The 12,798-nt window shown below is 51.0% G+C and overlaps 1 protein-coding gene across 15 annotated transcripts in view; it reads left to right on the top strand.

The window, feature by feature from the left end:
* Positions 1–12,798, top strand: part of ARSG (arylsulfatase G) — a 117,135-nt gene that overhangs the window by 77,439 nt on the left and 26,898 nt on the right. For 14 of the 15 annotated variants that reach the window (XM_082370464.1, XM_082370468.1, XM_082370469.1 and 11 more), the window contains 2 exons: positions 7,005–7,201; positions 8,656–8,736. In XM_082370464.1, coding sequence (XP_082226590.1) covers positions 7,005–7,201; positions 8,656–8,736 — 278 coding nt within the window. Of the gene's footprint in view, positions 1–6,231; positions 6,706–7,004; positions 7,202–8,655; positions 8,737–12,798 lie in introns of those variants that run through there. The other variant, XM_082370463.1, reaches the window with a different exon arrangement.

Here is a 12,798-nt window from a genome sequence, read left to right on the forward strand (position 1 = left end):
CATCTAAGGCCGCCTGCTGCTGCTTTGTGGGAATGGGGGCCTGGCTTCTCAGGCCTTTCCATTTCTCAGGAAAGACAGGCTACCTGGCCCTTGGCAAATCTCCTGATCGCTAACTGTTAGCAACCACTAATTGCAAATAACAAAAAGCAGAAACCCCAGAGCCATACCACAGTGGGTCTCTAGCAAGCTGTCTCTGTGCAAGAGCTGCTGGTTTACAGCCTCTGTCAGATCAGAGATCAGCACAGAGAGTAGATTGTGCGAGACCACAGTCAGCTCCCAGATGACATACACTGACCTTGGGGTGCATGTACATAGGTGGCGGGGTGCAAGCCCAGACACACACACGTGCACACACGGTCACCCCACCTGCTGCCTCTCTCATGTGCACTGGTGCATCTTTTTTTTTTTTTAAGATTTTTTTTTAAAATTAATTAATTTATTTGTTTTTGGCTGTGTTGGGTCTTCGTTTCTGTGCGAGGGCTTTCTCTAGTTGTGGCAAGTGGGGGCCACTCTTCATCACGGTGCGTGGGCCTCTCACTATCGCGGCCTCTCTTGTTGCGGAGCACAGGCTCCAGACGCGCAGGCTCAGTAGTTGTGGCTCACGGGCCCAGCTGCTCCGCGGCATGTGGGATCTTCCCAGACCAGGGCTCGAACCCGTGTCCCCTGCATTGGCAGGCAGATTCTCAACCACTGCGCCACCAGGGAAGCCCAACACTGGTGCATCTTTCTCCCAAGATTGCATACTCTCTCTCTCTCTTTTTTTAGGCCGCGCCATGCGGCACACGGGGATCTTAGTTCCCCAACCAGGGATCGAACCCGTGTGTTGGGAGCATGGAGTCTTAACCACTGGACTGCCAGGGAAGTCCCAAGACTGCAAACTCTTCAAGGGCCGGGGAACACTTTCCAACACGTCCTTTGGTATTTTGCATGGCCTTTGCCTAAGTGGGCAGGAGAACGTGTGCTGCACACCTGTCTACTTGCGCAGAATTAAAAATAGACTCCACCTTGGGATAACTGATCTCATCATCTCCTTGAATGTGCAAGAATTCCCCCAGCCCCTCGCTCCACCACGCTGGACTTTTCTAGGGAGAAGGGCAGCTGGGAGGGTGGAGGTATAGCCATGTAGTAGATCCATTTCTGGTTGATCACACGACCTGCTAAAGGCCCACATTCTGAGAGCAGCCCCTTAGGGCTTCAGAGATTGCATCTGACCAGTTTTTCAGGGCTTTCTGAGAAACACTGTTGTGTTGGTTTGTTCATTTTTGTTTTTTCAGATGGTTGATATGAAAAGTGCAAAGCCCCTTCTCCCACCTGGGGGTTTGAGCACGTATATGCTCCCTGGATGGCTTTGGGCCCCGGTGCCCTATGACAGGTGGACGGTCTGTGGCTGGTGAGGAAGGTCTACCCCAGCTTTTGCAATGAAAGCCCGGTGTTCTCAGGGGACGGTAGCGGGTGGCAGCCGGCTGGGGACTGATTAACTCTGAAGAGGACATGGTGCTGTTCATCTACCACTTAATTAACCAGTTGAAAGACAAATCAGCGAACAAACTCTTTATCACAGGAAAGAGGGGAAGAGTTTGCTAATTTATTAATTAGTTATTAAGTGAAAAGTCACATGAATCCTGTTGGCTTTTTGCTTGACAGAAAATAATCCTCAGGCATGTTGATTTCTTTAGGATTTGACTTGCCAATTCACCCATGATTTTTGAAGTGTCAGCAGAAAAGCCCCCAGATCTGTGCCGTTTTCTCCGCCATGACCCCTTACACCACCTTGACTTGTTTGTCAAAACTACCGGGGGTCCCTGGAGTGTGGTTTCCTGCCCCTGCTCGGCAAGAGGGTCTTCTCTGAACGTTTTTCCTTGGGGCTTCACTTGAATTTAGACCCCTAACCTAGCAGTGATGTTGAAGGCTAATTCCTAAAAAAAAATTTTTTTTAATTGAAGTACAGTTGATTTACATTTTTGTGTTAATTTCTGCTGTACAGCCAAGTGATTCAGTTATACATATATATACATTCTTTTTCATGTTCTTTTCCATTATGGTTTATCCCAGGATAGTGAATATAGTTCCCTGTGCTCTACAGTAGGACCTTGTTGTTTCTCCGTCCTGTATATAATAGCTGACATCTGCTAATCCCAAACTCCCAATCCTTGTCTCCCCCACCTCCCCCCACCCACTTGGCAACCACAAGTCTATTCTCTGTGTCTGTGAGTCGGTTTCTGTTTCATAGACAGGTTCACTTGTGCCATATTTTAGATTCCATATACAAGTGGTATCATGTGTTATTTGTCTTTCTCCTGAAAGCTAATTCTTGATTCGAGTTTTTTAAACAGCAGGCAAAGCTCCGAATTGGCAAAATAAATAAGGAAAAGAAAGGAGGTAGCGGATGGCCTGGGCGTCTGGGCTTCTAGGTCATGGAGCTGGCTGGTCCTCTGCTCCCTACAGGGTCTAGGACGGCGCATTGAACCCGAGTTGGGAATACAGGGCTTGATGGGCAGAGCGTATTGGGGTAGGTGTGAGGTGTAGTTGAGGATGTTTGAAATCGGAGTGTATGGTCCATATTCCAGGGAATTCCGCACTTAGAACTAGGTCCTGGAGAGGCGCAGAGGACAAAGAAGCCCCAGCCTTCCTGGGCTGGAGCCCGGAACCCACATCAAGGGCTTGATTCCTTCTTCTCCTTCACCCAGCCCCTCCCCCTGCATTGCTCTCCCCCTGCTGGTCTAAGCCTCCTGCCCCTCCTCATCTCCATCCTCACCATCTCCCACCTAAAGCGCACCACCTGCCACCCACCTCACGGCTCCGGGTTCAGCCTGAAGATCATTCTGTCCTCCTGACCCCTTCTCTCTTCTTTCTCCTGTTTGGGTGTTCCGATGAATAACGGGTGAGGACATGAGTGACTGCACGCACCTCTGGGCAGTGGGACGGCCGTCCTCCTCCTGCAGCCTCTCCCTCTGCTGTTCTGTCTGCCTTGAAGGGCGACCATGCACTGTCCCCCTGCAGCCCCCCGTCCTTCGGGCCACACTGTCTCAGAGGTGCCTGCCCTCTCCCCCTCACCCCCGCCCAGCCTGGGTCCCCTGTTATGCTCCTCCACAGAACCCCGTATTTCTCCCCCATCATCCCTACTACTTACTGTACATCTGTAATAATGATCTGATTCATTTCTTAGTTACATCTTTCTCTCTCCTGTTTCCAATTGGATGTGAAGCTCCAAGAAGGTGGAAATCCTGCTTCTGTGTTTATAGCTCTCTCCGCAGTGCCTGGGGCTTGGTTAGCGCTTAATAAGTATTCATTGAATGAGTGAATGAAGAGTGAGTTGCTTGATCTGGCGCCAAGCGTGTGCCGGTGTTGTGTTGGGAATACACACGTGGATTAGATCTGTTTCGGCTTTCGAGCGTCTCCCAGGCTAGTGGGGAAACGGATGATGTTCAAAAGCTGGCTTTCGCGTAGGCTGCATTATCAATACTGATCAGTTCTCTAAGGGAGGGGCAGCAGGGGCCAGGGAAGAGGAAGCCACCTATGAGCCACGAGCAGAGAGGGATCTTGATGGCTTTGGAGTGGGATCTTAATGGATTAATGGATTAAGCGTTTGCAGGCAAGATACCAGGCAGGGTCCTGCCGGGAGAGGAGTGAACAGGCGCAGGAGGACGTGAGGTGGCCCTGGAGTGGGGAGGACGGCTGGGCTGGGCTGGAAAGGCCGCGGATGCCGGGCTGCGGGGTTTGCACTGCGCGCGGGCTCACGGAGCCCCGGTGGGCTTCTGACCCGGGAACTGTCAGGCCCAGTCTGGGTTCCAGAAGGTTCTCTGTAACGCTGGGGCCCAGAGGGTGACGGTGAGATTGGGGAGGCGGGGGCGAGTGGCTATTGCAGCGATGCGTTCCAGAGAGACTCCTGGACCGGTCAGCCCCGGGGGCCGCTGCGGGGGGAGCCGAGGGAGCCCGGGGGCAGCGGGGGGAGCCGAGGCCGCCCGGCTCGAGGGCAGCCCTGCCACCACCTCCAGGCCTGGCTCTCCTGCCAGGAGCCCACTGGGGACACTTCCTGAGAGGTGGGCGTCCCTCACTTGCCATTTGCTATTTCAGGTCAGGAGATTTTCTCCAGACTTGGCTTCCCCAGGTCTCAGTCTCTGTGCATCTCCACACCGCGCCCCACCCCCCCTCTGCTGGAATGTCCCCTCCAGCGTCTTAATCCCTCTGATATCTTAACCCCTTTTGTTAAATCTGAACGTGTTCTTCTAGCCTCCTTCTGTGCTGGTGAATAAACACACACACACACACACACACACACACACACACACACACACACGTATATATCTATATTTAAATAAAAATGAAATCATACTGCCTTATAACTGGCCTTTTTTTTTTAAAGCACCAAGTCTCCTCCACTTTTTTTTTTTTTTTTTTTTTGGCTGGGCCGCATGGCTTGTGGGATTTCAGTTCCCCAACCAGGGATTGAACCCGGGCCACGGAAGTGAAAGCCCAGAACCCTAACCACTAGGCCACCAGAGAACTCCCCATCCTCCACTCTGTATTTGCCGTTCAGCACAGGGGTGGCTCAGGGGATAGATGCCCCCAGGGAGCTAGTTTGTGTGGTTCCTGCAACGTGCCATCTTTATGAGTTCTAGCATGGTGTTAGGATGCAGGGAGAGAGGTACTGCCCTGGGTACCACGGATGCTTACTACTGCAGACTCGTATTATTCATACTTATTAATAAAAGGTAGCACTTACGAAAAGCTTACTACGGCATTAAATACTCACAGCTGTATCGGGGAGGCATAGCTGTCCCCACTGTGGAGACGACAGAGGTGAAGTGAATTGCCCAGGGTCAACACGACCATGAAATAAAATTCCAGGGATCCGGATGCCGGTGTCCAATGCCCGTCTTCCCTCACCTTCACAGCCCAGGGTGCTAACAGGATTTTGATAATGGGTGGGAATTTGCAGGATAATGATGGGGGTGGGAAGAGGGTGGGTGATGGGACCGCGCCCCCAGCCCATAGGTGGCGATGAGCTGATAAATGTTTAACAACCAGCACCCAGGAAAAAAGCCCTGATTTGCCCATTTCTGTGGCGTAAATACTCTCACTGCGGCTGAATTCAAGATATCAATGAGATGTCGCTGACCGTGGGGTTGGGGAGAGATGTGCGGTAGGACCGCATCACACGGTATTCCCACCGCACAGATTCAGTGGCCGCAAAGTAAACTCCAGGGCATAGATAATATTAAAATGTGGTAGAATAATTAGGATGTGATAAATCGTGCAAGTTTATTACCTTTGGGGTTTTTTTTTCAGTTGATTTACAATGTTGTGTTAGTTTCTGTTGTACAGCAAAGTGAATCAGTTATACACATACATATATCCACTCTTTTTTAGATTCTTTTCCCATATAGATTCTTTTACAGAGTATTGAGCAGAGTTCCCTGTGCTGTACAGTAGGTCCTTATTAGTTATCTATTTTATATATAGTAGTGTGTATATGTCAACCCCAGTCTCCCAATTTATCCCCCCACCTTTGTTTCTAATATCATTTATTTAATGGTAAGTTGACTTCATTTAATTTTTAATGGCAGCCATGTTTAACAACTGGCCTGCAAAATTCCCGAAATCTGAGCCAGCTCCACCCAGCATACTGCTGCCATGTGGTATTCACCTGCAGATTAGGACAGGCATCCCCGCTGAGTGTATGCTGACGTGTGCCAGAGTGCCCAGCTCAGCCAGTGGATTGTGGGCTGGCATTAAACTCCCATTCGCTCTCTCAGCAGGATGTCCTCATGCTGAAATTGTGCACAACCTACACAACTGTACATGATCGTCTTTGGGAGATCAGGCAACAGACACTCTTAAATCAGCACCATGCAATAGCGCTCTCTGCAAGGAAGAACATGTTCTCTCTGTGCTGTCCAGGATGGTAGCCACTGGCCTGAGCATTGGAAATGTGGCTCAGGCAACTGAGACACCAGATAGAAGGATAGGGAAAGAGATAGACATAGATAGCTAGATAGATAGATAGACAGATAGATAATAGATATATGATAGATGATAGATAGATGTAAACTATACATAGCATAAAATTTTCCTTTTCAATATATATATGTATAACTGAATCATTTTTCTGTACACCTGAAACTAACACAGCTTTGTAAATCAACTCTACTTCAATTAAAAAAATTTTTTTAAAAACATCTTTATTGGAGTATAATTGCTTTACAATGGTGTAAAAGAGTCGCGCTTCTGTCACCACCCTATGGACTCGCCTGAAGTTCCCCCCTTGCCCTCCCTGTGTCCTCTGAAAGATCCCCCACAGGGGTGGGCTGTGGGAAGGGGCTCCCTGAGGGTCCCTGCTGCTGCCCTTGACCCTGCCCCTGGCCTGGGAATGCAGGTGGGGAGCAGGCAGGAAGCAGAGGCCCTCCCAGGGGAACCTGCAGGATCAGAGCAGGGGCAGCCGGGAGCCTGGCCTCTACCAGGACCTTGATCTAGACGTTCCCAGCTATGGCCTTGGAATTCCCTGTGGTCCATTTCAGTCATCCGTTCATCTCCTAGAAAGAGCCAAGGCTGGGAATGGAAACGATGGCCTGGACGCTGCGGAAGAGCAGCTGAAACTTAAAAATATGTTTGCACCGGACACTAGACTGACGCTGCCAAGAGCCAGGGCTATGCTCTCAGCCAGACCTTAGTTTAAGCCCAGACTGGGTCGCTTACTAACCTTGGGTAAGTCTCTCAGTTTCCCTGAGCCTCTGACGCTTCATCCGGAAGAGGGAACTTGGGGGGTTTTATGAGGATGAGTTCAGGCAACGTGAGTCATGTTTAATAAGCTCTCGGTAAATGCTAAAGGGCAGAAGCAAGTATTACAATTACTCTCAGTCTTTAACTAGCTTTATGCCCCCATTGCCTTTGCAGGCTGTAGACGGATGTGTACTTCCTGAGCACACAGGGTGGAAGGGGTTCTGGGCTCTTCTCTGAGGCCACGGGACCCTTCTGGAGAGTCACCTCCGGCTCTCTCGTTTCAGTGCCAGCGGAAGACCCTTCCTGCTCTACGTGGGCCTGGCCCACATGCATGTGCCCTTGTCCAGGAACCTGCTGTCAGCAGAAGCCGGGGGTCGAAGGCCATACAGCGCGGCTCTCCGGGAGATGGACAGCCTCGTGGGCCAGATCAAGGACAAAGTTGACCTCACAGCTAAAAACAACACATTCCTCTGGTTTACAGGTGAAGTAGTAAAACCCAGCCAGCCTCACTCGGCTCTAATGGATAACCCCACACACGCCCCACTCCAGAGCAGAGTCTGGGCGAGTGACCCTCTTCAGCTGGGCAGGGGGCTTGCCTGGAACTTGGGGCCCTGCTCGCGTTCGTTGGCCTGCGTGCTGAGCACCGTCCATCGGGGCCACCAGGGCTGTGCCCCTGGGAAGGCTTGCACGGGAGAGCGGGTGCCCTGCTGGCCCCTTGGGTGCTGATCAGGGCCGTCTGGGTATTGCCCTTAATTGTTAATGAGTGACTTTGACATTGTGGACCTCTGTAATCCTTGGGCAATTCCAAGAGTCCTTCTCTACCGTCTTCCCCCATCCCAAAGGTTGCCACCGGTCAGCAGGTCACGTCTTCTGGCTGAGAGGCGCTGGACTAGTGAGCTGTTTAAAGGGCCCACACAGGCATCACTGGTCTCGGGTCCCTGTCTGGAGCGAGAGTGGTGGACACTTGGGTTTGAATCTCTACTCTTGGGAAAGTTACTTTATTTATTTTTTATTTTTTATAAATTTATTTATTTTTGGCTGCGTTGGGTCTTCGTTGCTACCTGCAGACTTTCTCTAGTTGTGGCGAGCGGGGGCTACTCTTCGTCGCGTGGGCTTCTCTCATTGCGGTGGCTTCTTTTGTTGTGGAGCACAGGCTCTAGGCGCGCGGGCTTCAGTAGTTGTGGCTTGTGGGCTCAGTAGCTGTGGCTCGCGGGCTCTAGAGCGCAGGCTCAGGAGTTGTGGCGCATGGGCTCAGTTGCTCCGCAGTATGTGGGATCTTCCCGGATCAGGGCTTGAACCCGTGTCCCCTGCATTGGCAGGCAGATTCTTAACCACTGCGCCACCAGGGAAGTGCCGGGAAAGTTACTTTAACCTCTGTTAATCCTCTCCTTCCTCATCGGCAGAATCGAGCCAACAGTCAAATCTATTCCGTAGCACGTTGGGGCATCAGGAGGTGATGTATGTGGAGCGCTGTGTGCTTCACAGGGGCTCAAGAAAGAGTTGCTGGGCCTTCTCTGCTGGTGCAGGGGTCAGGACTCCGCGCTTCCACTGCAGGGGGCACGGGTTCGATCCCTGGTCGGGGAACTAAGATCCCACATGCCGTGCGGCCATAAAAACCCCCCAAAAACAAAAGGAAAGAAAAGAAAAAGTTGCTGGGCTGAAGATAATGGTAATGGAATTGCTGAGCCCATATCCAAAGGCAAAAGCCTCAGTGTGGGGCGAGCTCGGGGCAGGACAGCCCACCTCTCTGAAAGCCCATGGGAGGCAGCCCCCTCTAAAAGATCCTTCAAGGGTAGGGTTGCATGTGTTTTCACAGGTCCTTTTTCTCTCCAGTCCCCTGCTGCGCACAGGGATGTGGGACCCGAGAGAGAGAGAAGCGGGCGGAAGCATCCTCCAGCCTGTTGACTGCTGCGTGTTGCTTTTTTTGGTTTCTAGGAGACAATGGCCCGTGGGCTCAGAAGTGTGAGCTGGCAGGGAGCATGGGGCCCTTCACTGGATCGTGGCAAACTCGTCAAGGTAGAGGCTCACAGCTGGGGTTGGGGCATCTCCCCGTGGGTGCTGAGTCCAGGCTGGGGCATGAGATCCGGCCTCTGGGAGGACCAGTTTATAGCCGGGTCTTGGGACATCATTGTGAAATAGGGACAGATTACTCACAGCCACTAGCTCCCAGAAAAGAAACAATTTGGAGCGGAGAAAGTTCATGTTCACCCGGGGGGGTTCCCTTTCCTTCCCTCCCAGGGCATCGGCCCGCTCCCTGACAGGCCAGTCCAACAAACACGCTTCACCTTTACCTTCATCCTGATGCCCTTGCTCTTCCTCCTTCCTTTCTTTTCTTTCCTTTTTTAAAAGTCATCCCTCCATCCATCCAAACATTAATTCATTTCATTCATTCAAGAAATATTTAATGCACAACTATGCAAGGTTTCTATATGCATTATCTCTAAACCTTAGTGAAAGGCAGGTAGTAATCACTCCATTTACAGCTGAAGAATGAGAGAGGCTAAGTAACTTGCCTAGAGTCACACAGCTCGGGGGGACGGAGCCAGGCTTGCTACCAAGTTAAAGTTGGTGATCTTCCCACTACACCGTACTGCCTCTCTTGATTTAAACATCCTTCAGCCCTCAGCTCAGCGCCCATCTGCTGGGAAGGTTTCCCCAAGAGGACCTCACTCTCTGAAAGAGCAGTCCTGCTGGGGCCAGTTCGGCAGCATGGACCAAAGTCTTGAAGAATATGCATGCTGGACGATGCATTAATTCCTCTTTTAAAGAACTTGTCTTCAAGAAATAGTAAGCCCAGTGCACAATGATGTGTGTAAAAGAATGCTCGTTGCAGTAGGTTTTTTTTGAAAAAATTAGTTAGACATAACCCAAGTGTCCAGCAAGAGAGGAGTGCTCAAAGAAATTATGATTCACGCATTTAGAGAAACACTAAGGAACCACTGAAAATGGTGCATATGATTGACCTGGAAACAGTTACATCAAATACTTTCCAGTGAGTAAAGCAGGTCACAAAACCATATGTAAAGTACGATTTTATTGTATAAAACTAAGTGCATGTATTCTCGGAAAAATCTTGTGAGAGGCAACAAAAGGTATCGATAACAAAAGATTAGCAGTGATTACCTCTGGGTAGGGAGGAAGGGTTTAAGTGTAGTTTTTCCCACTTTTTTTTTTTTTTTAACCAATTAAAAAAATTTGTTTTTAATTTTTTTAAATTAATTTTTTTTTTTTAGTGAAAAAATTAAAATAAAATTTTCAGAAGGTGCTTGTATCCGAGGGGTTCAGAGGTGGACTTGGCAAGATTACCCCCTGGGGCTGGGTTTGCCCTGCTGTCTGGCTGGCTTCTGACCTGTGGCCCCAGCTGTGTCCAAGTCGGAGGACACGACTTCCCTTTCATATTAGTCTGGCAGAATATTCGTAGTTACCTAGAAGCTAGAATTTTCGTGTGTCCCACAGCTAGCTGTGAGAAGGAAGTGCTTTACCCTGGCGTCCCTTGGATCAGATCCCTTGAGAACTTTCCAGGTGAGTGGCTGCTGAGTTGTGGCCACATCTCGTGTGTGGACATAAGTGGTGGAAGTCAGGAAAACGGGGTGCTGCCCAGTGACCAGACGACTTCGTCCCACTGGGTGCTGGCGTTCCTCTATGCGTGGATCTCTCTGGCCCATCCAGTTCAAGAGCGCTGTAATTTAGTTCTGGTTCCTGGAGAGCTGGACCAGGAAAAGATGCTAGGACCAAAAGTGGTGGAAATGTGTCCGGTAGCTGCAGCCACAGCCTAGAGAAATACAGTGCCAACTGGGAGTGGTTTTTTTGCATTCGCTGATGATAATTCCTCCTCTCTGTACCTGGGGTACCCTCGGGCCAGGCTGCCATCTTCAATGCTCAGTTAGAAGAGCCTGGAATTATTTTTACTCTCAAGAGTAAAAGTCCTAAAGGCACAGAGACCAAGGTTGAGGGGATAAAAATCTGTCCGTAAGTGGTCCCTCTGTGGGGATCTTTCTGTTTCCTAAGAAGACGACCTCTGGTCTCCTATCTGAGGACCTGCCTTGTCCTTTCTCTTCTCCCGCTTAGGAGGCAGTTTTAAAATAGTGAACCAGTTTACGGGTGTGGACTGTAGCCCATTCTTCGCGGGAAGAACTTTATGAGAAACACATGTATCAGCAGGGCAGAATCCTCCTTTCCTTCTATTTCCTTCTACTTGTTGAGCACCTACTATGTGCCAGGAACTGTGCTCAGTGCTGGGGACACAAAGATCAACAAAGCCCCGGCTTTAAAGAATGACGGTCTAGAGCAGTGTTTCTCAGACTTTAACGTGTAGTTGGTCCCCTGGGGATCCTGCACCCAGTAGGTCTGGGTTGGTGATGCAGATGTCGCATTTCTAACCAGCTCCTGGGTGATGCTGGTGCAGCTGGTCCAGGGACCACTCGGAGAGCCACCAATTTGGGATATCCACATCTGGCGTCCTTCGAGTCTAGAACTTTCAGATCTAGACCAGGGGGTTATCAGGTGAGGTCCCAGGACCAGCAGCATTGGTACCCCCTGAGAACTTGTTAGCAATGCAGATTCCAGGGCCTCACCCCAGACCTACTGAATCCGAAGCAACGTTGGGGATGGTGTGGACAAAAAGGAGTGCAAGTTGGTGCAGCCACTGCGGAAAACGGTACGGACGGTCCCCCCAAAATTAAAAGTAGCGCTACCACGCAATCCAGCAATCACACCGTTTATCTGAAGAAAATGAAAATACGAATTCCAAAAGATACATGCACCCCTATGTTCATTGCAGCATTATTTACAATAGCCAAAATATGCAAGTGACCTAAGTGTCCATCAGTAGATGAATGGATAAAGAAGAGGTGGTACATGTATATAGAGACATTTCTATTGAGTCAAAGACGATAAATAAAGGGAAGCGAGTGGCGGTCTGCAGGAACCTCCCCGCATTCAGACAGTGCCAGGGGGGCCTCAGCGAGCTCTACTCCAACTATCTTGTTGGCCAAATGAGGGACCTGGGGCTGAGCAGGGCAGAGGGCTTCCCCGGGGCCAGCCATCGACTGAGGGGGCCACATGGTCTGACCACCACCCGGCTCATTCCTCAACCCACGTTATCACTATCCTCACGTCCTGTTACACCCGACTGACTGCTCAGCTGTCTGCAACGTCCTGTCCTACTTCTTTGCCCCCTCCGTGGTTGTCAGGGAGAACCTCATCAGCCCCTGTGACAGTCTGAGTCTTTCTAAATCTATGGGAGGCAGAGTGGAGAGATGGAGAGAGGGCTTTGGAGGCGTGATTCTCGACTCAGCTGAGGACCTGGTGCCCGGCGGCCCCTGCCCCTTCCAGCCCTGCGTCCTCCTCAGTGAGGGCAGTGGAGACCCACCTCGCGGGACGGTGCAGGGCCAACTGGGACACTGGCCGGGAGGTGCCGCGCCTCTGCTACCCCCATGCAACTCCATCTCTTCACTCCCAGCCGAAACAAACTGGGGTGGGGGGGTTGAGGGTTCCCACAAAGAGAATAATTGGAAGAAATGCCCTGAGAAAGATTTTCCTGCTGAAGTACATGGGCACCTTAAACAACATAAGGATCACTTCCCAAGAGTTCTGGGCCTCTGGTTTGGAAAACTGTGCTCCGAGGCTGGATTTCCTTCATGTCAAGATGACACCCTTTGTGGGGGGCAGGGCCTTGCACAAATGTTGTGTCTGGATGTGGTATCTGTGGGACACAGCACTTGAATTTGTGGTGGGACTGGATCTGGTTACCTTTTTCTTTTCCCAGGAGATCCTGAAGACGCACTTTGCGGAGGGGTAAACGCTTCCCCTTCCTCAGTCTCCAAACTGGCTTCCCGTCAACCTCTCCTCACTGCCCAGGCCACTGCTGGGGGCTCCGGGAAGGCGGGCAGAGCCCTGGGTGGAAGGGGCATGGCCAGGGGGCCCGGGTCACGGGGGAGGGGCTGGGGGTCCCTCTGGACCACCTGCTCTTCTTCGAGCAGGTTCCTTGTCAGTGGGATGCCTGTGTATCCTGCTGTAAACGGGGCCAGTCTCGGGAGCTGGTGAGAGAGAGAAGACAGTCAGTGTTTTCGCAGTGGA

Source organism: Balaenoptera borealis (assembly GCF_965194805.1).
Source record: "Balaenoptera borealis genome assembly, chromosome: 20".
Classification (NCBI taxonomy): Eukaryota; Metazoa; Chordata; class Mammalia; order Artiodactyla; family Balaenopteridae; genus Balaenoptera; species Balaenoptera borealis.